Source organism: Leptonychotes weddellii, chromosome 10 (genome assembly GCF_054177405.1).
Source record: "Leptonychotes weddellii isolate Sample4059 chromosome 10, ASM5417740v2, whole genome shotgun sequence".
In the NCBI taxonomy this organism is placed as follows: domain Eukaryota; kingdom Metazoa; phylum Chordata; class Mammalia; order Carnivora; family Phocidae; genus Leptonychotes; species Leptonychotes weddellii.
Window position 1 is genome coordinate 115,942,549 of NC_138378.1, and position 13,905 is coordinate 115,956,453.

The 13,905-nt window shown below is 35.4% G+C and overlaps 1 protein-coding gene across 1 annotated transcript in view; it reads left to right on the forward strand.

The window, feature by feature from the left end:
* ROCK2 (Rho associated coiled-coil containing protein kinase 2) overlaps positions 1-13,905 on the forward strand; it is a 64,741-nt gene that overhangs the window by 39,336 nt on the left and 11,500 nt on the right. The window contains exons 18-28 of the mRNA XM_081797196.1: positions 2,767-2,836; positions 3,782-3,885; positions 4,047-4,233; positions 6,817-6,910; positions 7,009-7,103; positions 7,885-8,064; positions 8,241-8,409; positions 10,561-10,631; positions 11,827-11,915; positions 12,354-12,432; positions 13,639-13,900. Of these exons, the coding sequence (XP_081653322.1) occupies positions 2,767-2,836; positions 3,782-3,885; positions 4,047-4,233; positions 6,817-6,910; positions 7,009-7,103; positions 7,885-8,064; positions 8,241-8,409; positions 10,561-10,631; positions 11,827-11,915; positions 12,354-12,432; positions 13,639-13,900 (1,400 nt within the window). The remainder of the gene's footprint in view (positions 1-2,766; positions 2,837-3,781; positions 3,886-4,046; positions 4,234-6,816; positions 6,911-7,008; positions 7,104-7,884; positions 8,065-8,240; positions 8,410-10,560; positions 10,632-11,826; positions 11,916-12,353; positions 12,433-13,638; positions 13,901-13,905) is intronic.

A 13,905-nucleotide genomic window follows, 5' to 3' on the forward strand; every position in this document is an offset into this window, starting at 1 on the left:
TGACATGGAAGATATGAGAGAAACAGATAAGACACAGAGACTGTCCCAGGAGTTGCAGCACCAAAAAAGTCTAGAGAAACTAAGTGGAGGAAGTTATTAAATAATAGGGGCATCTGGGTGGCTCAGTCGGTTAAGTGTCTGCCTTCAGCTCGGTCATGATCTTGGGGTCCTGGGATTGAGCCCCAGGTCAGGCTTCCTGCTCATTGGGGGGTCTGCTTCTCCTCCCTTTGACCTCCCCCTGCTTATGTTCTCGCTCTCTCTCTTGCACTCTTTCTCTCTCAAATAAATACAGTCTTAAAAAAAAAAGTTTCCTATAGCTGAAAGAGAAGTCTTTATATTGAAAGGACTCAGAAGGAAATAAATGAGAAGAGACCCACATTTAGACATGTTCTCATGAAATTTCAAAAACAAGATAAAGGATGGGAGTGTTGCAGTTCTCATCACAAACTGTGGTGGGAGGTTGTGGTTTGTGGTTGATGCAGTAGGAAGTGAGGTGTGGTTATGTGGCTGAGGCCAGTGATACAACTGTATTATAGGGGTTGGGGAGAGGTTAGGGATGGTAAGAGCTCACTTCCTATTTTGGCAGTGGAGGATTGGTAAATAGTATTTTCAATTTGTGTCCAGATTTAAATAAGCTGAGATGTGGAGGTAATTGTCAAAAGAACAGAACACAGAAGTGAAACAAGTAAATTCCTCTAGGGGAGTAGGATTAGGGTGTCTAGGGTGTGGATAAGGAGACTGCTACCTTTCTTTGTAATTTTTTTCTGTGGCATTCTGTAGTATTTAATTGCAACCATGTGCATATTATGTGAGTTTTTGTTTTTTTTTTTTTTTGAAAAATACTTTTCTTAAATACCTGATAAATATTGGGTTTTTAAAGTTACATATAAACGAATGATAGCAGCTTGTCAAGATCATGATATTAAAAGTATACTGAGGTTTGCTGCAAGTGGGCTTAGCTGGTAATGAGATCATCTTAAAAATTGACCTTTTATATATTATTAGCATCTTTCACATTTTTGATTCAGAAAAATAAGAATCATTATTTTTAATAGTACATACCTTAATAATAAAATACAGATACAGCACAGACAAGTGATATTGAATGATAACTTCCTTTATATTGAGGTTTTAAGAACCAATAAGTAAACAAAGTGACCAAATTTTATTAAATAAGAATAAGAATAAAAGCCTTAAGTAATACACAGATTGAAAATAGTGTGATTAAATCATTTGATCTGAGTCTTTCTTCCTGTATATGTTTTTAAATATCCAAGTGGCATTCAAATGTTTTCTCCCTATAAAATTCTCAGAACTATAATTAAAAAGAAAAAGTGTATGCTTCTCTTTATTTTTTATTTTTATTTTTTTAAAGATTTATTTGTTTATTTATTTATTTAAAGATCTTATTTATTTGAGAGAGAGAGGGTGAGAGAACACAAGCAGGGCAGTGGCAGAAAGAGAGGGAAGCAGGCTCCCCGCTGACAGGGAGCCCGACCCAGGTCCCTGAGATCATGACCTGAACCAAAGGCAGATGCTTAACCCGACTGAGCTACCCAGGCACCCCTTATTTATTTATTTTAGAGAGAAAGAGATCACGTGTTGGGGTGGGGAGGAAGAGGGAGAGATAGAATCTCAAGAATCTCCCCGCTGAGCATGGAGCCTGACACTGGGCTCAGTCCCACAACCCTGAGATCATGACCTCAGCAGAAATCAAGAGTTGGATGCCTAACCGACTGAGCCACCTAGGTGCCCCCATTTCCCCTTTATGAATGCAGACATAGTTCATCTTTCCAGAGAGAACAGTAGCAGTTTGTTAGTTATCCTTCCATATCTTCTTCTTTGTCTCTCCTATATACATCTGTATAAGTGTATATAGGGTTGAGTTTTTTGTAGATTTTGGGGTTTTTTTTGTTTTTTAATTGTATCATATATGTTGTGTTGTTCTCCAACATGATTTTTCCCCCTTAGCTTTGAGTTGGAATAATTGTAATTTTTATGTTTCTTTTTTTTTTAATAACCCAAAAGTTTAACTTATTTCAACCCAACCTCTTAAATGGGTTGTTAGGCTTGCTTTTTTTTTTTTTTTTACTTATTTTTTATTTACCTATATTTCTTTATTGAAGATTAATATACATATAGAAAAAAATACACAAATATGTAGCACTCAGTGAATTTTTTTAATATGTGCAGATCCATGCACATTTAACATCCACATTTAAACATAAAAATGAGCACTCCTTTCCTCCCCTCCCTGTCATTTTTTTAGTCATCCTAAGATAACCAATTTTCAGATGCTCTTTTAATTCTCCTACTTGGTTGGCAGAAATGGCTGATCACAGTGAATGTTTGAGAATATGTAATTTAGTATTACTGCTTTAATCACTACTTGATTTCAGGACCCCTTTATACTCTTAAAAATTATCTTAAAAATTTTTTATTTATGTGAGTTATGTCTAATGATATTTTTTGTGTTAGAAATTAAAATGGAAAATTTTAAAACACCAGAGCATACAAACACACATTCATTAGCTGTTGAAATGATGAATCATTATGTTGTATAACTTCAAGAAAAGTCCATATGCACTCGTGAGAGGATGAGAATTAAAACAATGCAGTGATGATTAGTATTAGGAAAATAATTTGACCTCTTGGGTTTTTTTTAAGGGTCGGGGGATGCCCAGTGGTTCCCTAGGCCACATTTCAAGAGTTGCGAGTTTATTATATGTGTAGCTTATTTGAACCTTTGCTTTAATGTCCGCACAGAGAACGTCAAGATGCAGATGGGCAAATGAAAGAACTTCAGGATCAGCTTGAAGCGGAGCAGTATTTCTCAGTAAGTTCCAGATACATTAATTTGAAAATTACCGTATTTGTAGAATTTAAAAAATTTTTTTGCTGCAGAACTAGGAGAATGATTCTTGTCTTTAGAATAGATTCTTATAGTGAATACCAGACAGGGATTTGGATAGGATGTTTTGTACCACACAACCCATATAAAAAGAACAGCTGGGCAAATGACTGTTGATAGCTTAACAGAGATCTATTATCATTGCTAGAATGATAGTTCTAAGCACAATACCCTATGAAGTTGATTAAAAAAAGGATGGCTTTTTGAGGTAGAATTTTCATAGTGAAAGAAATAAAATTGTCATTTTAATGTTTGTACTTTTTTAGATCGGTTTTAAAATATGACATAGTAATGTCACCTGTGTTTCATTTAAGCCAACAAAATTTTCTTGTCTAAATTAGTAATATTTTGGGGCACCTGGGTGGCTCAGTCGTTAAGTGTCTGCTTCCGGCTCAGGTCATGATCCCAGGGTCCTGAGATCGAGCCCTGCATCAGGCTCCCTGCTTGGCAGGAAGCCTGCTTCTCCCTCTCCCACTCTCCCTAATTGTGTTCCTGCTCTTGCTATCTCTCTGTCAAATAAATTTTAAAAAACTTTAAAAAAATAAACAAATTAGTAATATTTTTCTTTGCCTCTTTATTTATTCTGCCAGTCTGTGTCGTTTAATGAGAAACCTCAGTCTGATCTCCAGTTGAAAATCTAGCTTCTAAATTACAAGTGGAACTTTTATTAGTTAATTGGTTGATTTACCAGAAAAGCTCATTCACTGTTAATTTGCTCAAGGGCCCAGTATTACTCAGTGTTCAGGAACATACTTGTATGTGTCCAACTTGACTTTTTGTCTGGATAGACTTTGTAGAAATAAAATCGATGATGATGGTGGTGATGGTGGTGGTGGCAATGACATGTTTCTGTTCTGTTTTGCTCTTTAGACCCTCTATAAAACACAGGTGAGGGAACTTAAAGAAGAATGTGAAGAAAAGACCAAACTTTGTAAAGAGTTACAACAGAAGAAACAGGACTTACAGGAAGAAAGGTAAAAATAAGATCCTTGTCTCTTTTGTTCATAGTCATGTACTCTTCTAGAACGGTGCCTACTATACTCCAAGTAAGAATTTGTTGATGAAGTGCATTACACAAAAACTTGGACTTCCTAGTGAAAATTGGACATTAAAATAATGTGTCATTAAAATGTAGGGACTCCTTGGCTGCTCAACTGGAGATCACCTTGACCAAAGCAGATTCAGAGCAGCTGGCTCGTTCAATTGCTGAAGAGCAATATTCTGATTTGGAAAAAGAGAAAATCATGAAGGAGCTTGAGATCAAAGAGATGATGGCTAGACACAAACAGGAGCTCACTGAAAAAGATGCTACAATTGCATCTGTAAGTAAAATTTTCAGTTCTTTTTTGATTTTAATTAAATTCCTGTATCATCACTCTTCCTTAAAAGCACTAGGGAAGTACTGCAGTTGGAAATGAAAAATCTTATATGCTGGCTATAGGATTTTGGATCCAGTGAACATTAGCTTCTCAGTGTTTGGCAGACAGAGGCTCAAAAAAGAACTACTTCCAATGGCACGCTACCTTTTGGTAAATTCAGAGTGAAAGAACTAAAGTGAAAGGGAAATACCAGACGCAGAAACAGTATAAGCTTTTTTTTTTTTCCTTGTCAAACAAAGTTTAGTTGAAAAGAATCTTGAAACTACCATGAAGGTACTCCTGTGCCAGGTTGAAAAAAATTGTCATGAAAATTTCAAAGAGAAGTAAAATATCAAGTAGTTGAATTTGTCATTAAATTGCTATAGTGGTTAGAAAGTGTGGTATTGGAACAAGGATATTTAATCCTGTTCAGTGGAAATGAGTAGGGAGGCCAGAACCAGATTCATGCACGTATAGGAATGTGGTATATGGTTGTAGTGGTAATAGACACATCGGTGGAAAAGGATTCAGATGTAATAAATGGTTTGGGATGACTCTATTTTTATAGGGAAAGGAATAAAGTTAGATCCTTACCTTTTACAACATAACAAAAATAAATTCTAGCTATCTTAAAGACCTAAATGTGAAAAAGAAAAATTTTAAACAATTAGAACGAAATCCAAAACTTACTGTAGCAGAAGAGAACAAACAAATTAGGGGGAGAAGATAATGGAATGTATTCGTTAATCAAGGGACCAGTATCAGGAACACATGTGGTACTCCTTCGAACTCACTAAGAAAAAGTTAAACAATCCAGAAGAAAAATAGGCCAAAAGAGAAAACCCTAAATACATAAGCAGATGCTTAACATACTACTTTTCGGGAAAGGCTAGATAAAATAACTTTGAAATACCATTTCATACTCACTACAGTGGCATAATTCAGTATCTGACTAATTTCAGGTGTTTGAAAGACATGTGGGAAATGACATTCTCGTCTACAACTATGGAGAGTGTAAATGTAGATGGCATAGTATAGTAAGTGGTATGGCAATTTTAAATATTTATTATTTAAATAGTTTAAACCCAAAGCAAAGTTTATTGAACGATAGTAAAGTGATAATACAAAGCTTCCAAAGAGGGCGCCTGGGTGGCTCAATCATTAAGCATTTGCCTTTGGCTCAGGTCATGATCTCAGGGTCCTGGGATCGAGTCCCACTCGGGCTCCCTGCTCCGTGGGAAGCCTGCTTCTCCCTCTCCCACTCCCCCTGCTTGTGTTCCCTCTCTCGCTTTACTTGTTTAAAGTAAAAAAAAAAAACAAACAAAGCTCCCAAAAAAAACAAAGCTCCCAAAGAGGGAGGGGACCCGAGAGGGTCCTAAAATATGTGGAAGTTTATTATTTTATTTTTTTTTAAGATTTTATTTATTTATGTGAGAGAAGGAGAGAGTGGGAGAGCCCAAGGAGGGGGAGGGGCAGAGGGAGAGGGAGAAGCAGACTCCTGGCTGAGCAGGGGGCCTGACGTGGGGCTTGATCCCAGGACCCCAAGATCATGACCTAAGCTGAAGGCAGACTCTTAACTGACTGCGCCATCCAGACACCCCCAAAATTCAAATGTCTTATCAATAGACGAATGAATGGATAAATGAAATGAGGTAGAAGATGGAACTACTGTATCAGTTAAAATAAATTAATTAAGATCTTTATATGCCAAGGGGCGCCTGGGTGGCTCAGTCGTTAAACGTCTGCCTTCAGCTCAGGTCATGATCCGAGGGTCCTGGGATCAAGCCCCACATCGGTCTCCCTGCCCCACGGGAAGGCTGCTTCTTCCTCTGTCCCTCCCCCTGTTTGTGTTCCCTCTCTCGCTGTGTCTCTCTGTCCAATAAATAAAATCTTTAAAAAAAAAAAAAAAGATCTTTATATGCCAACAGTTTAATTCTTAATATAATGTCCAGTGAAAGCCATTACAGAAAGATACAGTGTGATGCTGTTTATGGACAATTTAAAATCACATAAAACCACACTATTTACTGTTTTATGTGTTTGTAACAAAAGTCATGGGTGGGGAGGATGAACATGTAATTCACAATACAATTTTTTTCGGATGGGAAGGAAGAGTAGGAGTAGGATTTGGAGAGAATAATAAACAAGGATGTCAGCTTCTTTAGTAAAATTTTGTTTTAAAATGTTCTGAAAGAAATACTGCCATTTTAAAATTTGTTTATTCTACATGATGAAATGCAGAGCTTTGTTACAATGTTTGTTTTTAGTTTTTTAAATGTTTTTCTCATTAAAAATGCTGCTAAGGATTTTTGAGAGAAGGGGCAGGTTTTGGCTTCCTGGGGTGCACACGAAGTCTGTGATGGTTAGCGCAATTTTCATCAAGGGTGAAGTTCCATAAGGTTCCACAAAGCCACAAAGTGTAGAGATAGATGTACTTAGAAAAATAAGAGTTTAGTGGCATTCTAGTCTATTTTATTTTGAATAATTGCTTTATAACTTAGATTTTGTAAATTGGGATATGATTTTTTTTTCCACTTCATATTTTAGCTTGAAGAAACGAATAGGACACTAACTAGTGATGTTGCCAATCTTGCAAATGAGAAAGAAGAATTAAATAACAAATTGAAAGATGCCCAAGAACGTATGTATTAACAAAGAATAAAGTTTATTTTAAATATGGCTAATGTTTTGTCACTGCTGTAGTTATTAATATAATCTTGACATTTCCCTGTGTTTCAGAGCTGTCACGGCTGAAAGATGAGGAGATCAGCGCAGCCGCTATTAAAGCACAGTTTGAGAAGCAGCTGCTCACAGAGAGAACACTTAAAACTCAAGTGAGTGTGATAAACTATAAAGAGGATTTTGAAAATTTTTTAGTCTCCCTCTGCAGATTGACTGTAGCGGTCATTGAGTATATTGGTGTTTGTGAACCATCACAATTCCCTGGTTTTTGCCCAGTTGCGAGCCGCTAGATTTGGCTAACATTGTCCAGTTCAATGTTTAAGTTTCTTTAATTTTTCCATATTGAAATCACATTCCCTCCTAAATTTTTATTGTCATCTGGTAAATTTTTTTGCTTTTAAGAAATTATAGAGAGTGAACATTTGCTGACAGCCTGAGAAAGGGTTAGTCTGAAAAGGCACCTTTGGCTCTTGAACCATCTTTCTGCCAACTCTATGGTTGTGTATTTACAGCATGAATCTTTGTGGGTCCCAGATGCTCAGTTCTCTGGTTGGACATATACTGTATTTTACTAATGTGATGCCGCCAATGCAAAATTTTCTTCCTCCAGGATAAAAGTGGATCTGCCCAGTAAAAGTCTCTCTTGAAACTAAAAACTCAGAGTGGTAGAAAGTGACATCAGATCCAACCCTATAAACATTTTAAATTACATTTCTCAGAAAACATGAGAGTGAAAAACTAATCTAGGTTGGAGAAGGATAATGAATAATGAAGGAGTGTATTATTTAATATAGACCGTGTTTCTCTGTTACCCTGTGTGTATAGGGAAGGAGATTATTAGTGGTCATATAACTTGCTATTGGTGAAATATCAGGAACCATCAATATGATTTATTTTATTTGATTACATACTTTATATTTTTATGTTTTTAAGGCTGTGAATAAGTTGGCTGAGATAATGAATCGAAAAGAACCTGTCAAGCGTGGTAGTGACACTGATGTGCGGAGAAAAGAGAAAGAGAATAGAAAGCTACATATGGAGCTTAAATCTGAACGTGAAAAATTGACCCAGCAGATGATCAAGTATCAGAAAGAACTGAATGAAATGCAGGCTGTAAGAATACTTTTTGAACTCTAGACTGAAAACTTCTTTTTAAGAAGTAGAAGTATTTTTATGTCTATATATATTTTATTGGTTATAGAACATTTCTATTACTTCATAATTGTTACTGAATTAAGCAAAATTATGAGGTATATGGCATCCAATTAATTTAATGTAATCTCTTGTAGCAAATAGCCGAAGAGAGCCAGATTCGAATTGAACTGCAGATGACACTGGACAGTAAAGATAGTGACATTGAGCAGCTGCGGTCACAGCTCCAGGCGTTGCATATCGGTCTGGATAGTTCCAGTATAGGCAGTGGACCAGGGGATGCTGAGGCAGATGATGGATTTCCCGGTACAGATTTATTTTCAGCTTTTATGTTATTTTTATTGAAATATTGTCTTAAATATAAAGCAGTTGATTGTGTTAAGCCCTGAGATTGACTGCTCCTGAGAAAAATGTTTGTCATTTCTTTAAGAAAAAACATATTCCTTGGAGTGGGGATTCAAACAACTGTTTAAACTTTATTTATTGATTTTTGACAAAAATTCTTGTGAAAAAAATGCAAAAGAAAATTCCACATATTTAGTTCCTTAAATTAGCTCTTTATATATTATAGGTAGCTCTTTTTTCAAATTTTCGTTTTATTTTCTCTTAACTTCTTTCTGCATTCTTACTTCCTTTTATGTTGGGTGTTTAGTTCATATCACTCAATCACGCACTATGGAATCCATGTCATTCACCTACCAACGTTCCTCTACTTCTCTCAATATTGCCACTAAGCCTTCCAGTTCTCATATGCTTCTTGACTCTGATTCTGACTCAGAAGAAGAATCTTTGCCTTACTTACCTATTTCATCGGAACCTAATGGTACAGGTGATATCCTGAAAATCTTTCACTTTTGGGGTTTTCCCCACTACCCTTAGTTTCAGTCCTTTTACAAAATTTTTATAACATTAACTAATATTCACTAACTCTAAGAAATTGTGCTGGTCTCCGTTAAAAAGAAAATGCTGCATGAACAAAGTATTTTTAAAGGTATTGTCATATGGCGTGGCTATTACATTTGAAGACTTATTTTGTCAACTTTGTATCATTTAAGAGCATATGGTTTTACTGCCTGCGTCATCCATTTTCAGCCAACGAGAAATTCTTTCTGAAGTTTCATATTAAGAGTGACAGTACAAAAAAACCCACCTAGACTGTTTGGGAAGATGTAGGTAGGTTTTCATTGAGTGTTTAGCTAGTCAGTGTTGTGTTAGGCCATAAAAGAGAGTTTAAGACAATTTGGCCCAGTCTTTGCCCTGAAAGGACTTAAGAGTTTAAATGAAGAAACTAGATGGAAAACATGTAAAATCTCTGTTTAACACAAAGTTCGTGTAAGTACAAACCATGTTTAATGTAAATGCCATAGGAAATTAGTGTATAAGCAGTTGAACATAAGGTAAAATTTAGTCTCTTACCTAATTGAATGCAAAGTGAAATAGCTGTAGTTATTTACATTGTTGTCACATTGCCCAGCTATATAACCATATATAACATAAGTCACAAGCGATTGTATTGAAGTTTTAGATTTTAGCAATAAAATTCAGTGTACTTGTTGTTAGAGATCATCTGATTTAGTATAGGGCCATGTTGACACAGTTATGTTATATAGGCTGTTTTTAATGACAGCATTTCTGTTCATAGAGTCTAGAAGGTTGTTGATATGCGAGGGTATGGGTTCTGGAGTCAGAGGTGCATCTCTGTGTGGCCTTTCCGTGGGGTTGTAAGGATTAAAGAAAATTGATGTTAAGCATCTAGCACAGTTCAATAAGTGACTATTAAGAATAACCTCCAGAAATACTTGTTGCACCTAACTATTTCATTAAATGGTACTGATCAGATGCCATTGGAACAAATTCTGAGGATTCAGGCAGTTTCTTTTGTTGAACTCGAATTTTACTGATTTTGCTATTTTGGAATTTAGAAATATTTTAGTTATATTGCTATTCATTAACCAAATTTGATCTGTAATATACACAATTTTATTTCATTTTATTTTAGCCATTTAAAAAATCCATTTTCTCTGAACATGTAATTACTCACTTAAAATGTGTTCTCTTTGAAGAAGATACATATGCACTGTATCAATAAATAGGCCTCCAAAGGAAAAATAAAGAATTCTAATGCAGGTGCACTAGTGAGAATAGAGAACTGCTTCTCTTTCTTGTACTTTTCTGCTGAATTTTGCAGATGCATGAATTTAATCAGCAGGGAGCATTTGACTTTATAAGCTATAGAATATGTATTGTCAATGTACTGTAACCTGGATTTTGTTTGGCATTCCATAACTTGGCTTATACTGATCCTGCTTAATTGTTATAGCCTAGATAATGTGTAATGATAAATTCTGAAGGGCATATTTGATTTGTTCTGTGATTTTTATATTAAAATTTTACTGAATTCCTCATTTTCTTAGGAGAATTGGTAAATTTATCCTCATATCTTCTGCTTATTTATAGAATCAAGACTAGAAGGATGGCTTTCATTGCCTGTACGAAACAACACTAAGAAGTTTGGATGGGTTAAAAAGGTAATTGATACTTTTGAATATGGTTCTTTTATTTTGCTTTTGGTTTAGCTCTAGCCGTTTTACATTTGTAATTGTAAGATACATATAACTAGAACTTTTAGACACATAAAACTTTGCACTTCCTGACTTGGAATGATGTGATAAAATGTATCTTTGTAAAGGGAAAAAAAAACCTTTCATCATCATAATTAATAAAACAGGTTTTGGTGTTAGGAAAACATAAGTCTGTTGGCCTTGGTGTTTTGCTGTTTCAGTGGGAAAACAACTCTGGGTATGATAGAAAGACCTATTAATTTCTTTTCCTCTGTTACTATGATTTATTGATATTATGATGTTCATTTTTGGTAAATGTCTTAGTGTATTCAGGCTGCTGTAACAAAACAGACTGGGTAGTGTATGAACAATAGAAATTTATTTCTCACAGTTCTGGGGCCTGGAAGTTAAGATCAGGATGCCAAATGGTTGGGTTCTGGTGAAGGCCCTCTTTCAGTTTGCAGACTTCTTGCTGTGTCCTCACATGGGGGAAGGGGCTAGGGATCTCTGGAGCCCCTTTTATACGGGCACAAATCCCATTAAGGAGGTCTCTCCTCTCATGGCCTATTCATTCACCTCCAAAGGCCCCTCCCGCTAACACCATCTCATTAGGTGTTAGGGTTTTACATAAAAATTTGGGCGGAACACAGACATTCAAACCATAGCAATAAGGTTACCTGTGTTACTGGATTTTGAAGCTAAGTCAATCCAAAAAATATTTGTATTTATTTCCTCTCCAATTTGCTTATTTAAAATGTATGCAAACTAAATTTATTGTTATTTTATTTTATTTTTTTTTTTTTTAAAGATTTTATTTATTTATTTGAGAGAGAGAGAATGAGAGAGAGAGAACACATGAGAGGGGATAGGGTCGGAGGACGAAGCAGACTCCCTGCCGAGCAGGGAGCCCGATGCGGGACTCGATCCCAGGACTCCAGGATCCTGACCTGAGCCGAAGGCAGTCGCTTAACCAACTGAGCCACCCAGGCGCCCCTATTGTTATTTTAAGGAAGACTTTTCTAAGGATATATTGAGAACTTCTTAGTTATTTAACTTAAGTATTTTATAAGATTTTTATTGCTGTAGAATTTACTTTCAAAGAAAATAAATAAGATATATATTAACTTTAGTCATTAATTCCTTCCCTCCCTCTCTTTAACAGTATGTGATTGTAAGCAGTAAGAAGATTCTTTTCTATGACAGTGAACAAGATAAAGAACAATCTAATCCTTACATGGTTTTAGATATAGAGTAAGTGTTTTTATTAGAATATTTATAAACTTTCTCTTTTAAGGAGACTAATGTGACCTTTTTTGTCAAATTAGTGCTATTTATTACTCATATAGTATGTAAATAGATATGCTCATATAGTATAGCTCGTACTATACTGTTGTTACATTTTCTTGTATTTGCTTCATAGAGATGAAAGTCTGGGATATAGAGTTAGCTGAAACATCTTTATTTCATGGGTCTTTAATATGTTGTTCTCTGAAAGTAATTAGAAAACTTCTGAGTTCCTGGAAATACTCAAAATCTCAAGGAGTGATTGAATTAATAGAACCAAGAAGGTATCCTCTGACCTTCTAACATGGGTCGAAAGTCAGTTTTAACTTCTGACATAAATATAGATAACTAATATAATTTGATCCTTTGGTAATATTTTATTACTTTATTAAAAATCTTTTATAGCAAATTATTTCATGTCCGACCAGTTACACAGACAGATGTATACAGAGCAGATGCTAAAGAAATTCCAAGGATATTTCAGGTAAATAGCTTTATTTTGGTTTTGGTTGGTTGAATTTATTTTGTTTTTTTTCACCTTTAGACTAAGGTTCTTAGTATGACAAGACATAGCAAATTTCTTTATTCTTGGGCCTTCTTTAGATTACCTTTCAATTTTAGTCCCATTTAAAGGTGATTTGTTTTTTCTGTGTCTTTCATGCTTATTCTGTTTGGATACATTTTCATTCCTCTCTCCATTGCACTTGTTGAAGTTTAGTGTGTTTATATCATGTTTCTGGCCTTTGCTGTCCTTGTTTTCAAGGTGCGTTATGACATTTTTATTTTATTTTATTTGCTTTTTTTTTTTTTTAAGTTTTTTTATTTTTAAATAATCTGTACACCCAACGTGGAGCTCGAACTCACAACCCCAAGATCAAGAGTTACCCACTTTACTGACTGAGCCAGCCAGGCACCCCTGTTAGGATGTTTTTTTCTCTTCTGTTTCTGGTTTTATGCTTAGCTGTCTAGAAAATTTAAAAAGTTGCTTATGAAGTTAAATTCTGCACCCAGTAACCGTTTTGCTTCCAATTTAAAGTGAAGCCAAATTCTTCCCTCTCTACTTCCATTTTAAAATTAGTCAAACCAATAATTAGTTATTGAGTTCCTTCTATATAAAAGCCGTTGTGCTTGGTGTACTGTGGGAGAGTTGGCCACTTATTTTCTGTATGCTTATGATGTTTATTTGGAGTGTATTATACATCCTGTCCTCTTTTCTTCCTCAGCTCTCCAAATACAAATCTTTCCGTTAAAGCTGTGTTTGCAGTTATCACGCGCCTGTCTGTTTTTGAGAACCGTAGAGTATCAATCTGTATTATTACCACATCTCTTCGGGGGATTCTTTTGAATACTCCCTCCCAGGAAAACGTTTTAACACCCATCAAGTGAAAATTTACCTTTTGGCCTATGCAGATTAAATTGCTAAAACACAGCAAGATATCGTGGAGAAAATAAGTAGGCATGTTTGAACAAGATAGGTTTTTTCTGAAATGTGAGCCAAGTCACTGTCCCAGTGACTTTTCTCGTAGAAGCTCTTGATTAGACAGAACCTACTAATGTTTGAACATCAAATGCATTTTCTTCTCATTGAATGATTTAGGCTAATATTATTTTATTTACACTGTAGGAATTGTTACTACATAAAAACTAATTTCTTTTGAAAGTCACTCATTATTCTTTTTGCTGCTTATAGATTCTGTATGCCAATGAAGGAGAAAGTAAGAAGGAACAAGAATTTCCAGTGGAGCCAGTGGGAGAAAAATCAAATTATATTTGCCATAAGGGACACGAATTTATTCCTACCCTCTATCATTTCCCAACCAACTGTGAGGCTTGTATGAAGCCACTGTGGCATATGTTTAAACCTCCTCCTGCTTTAGAGTGCCGGCGCTGCCATATTAAATGTCATAAAGATCACATGGACAAAAAGGAGGAGATTATAGCACCTTGCAAAGGTAAA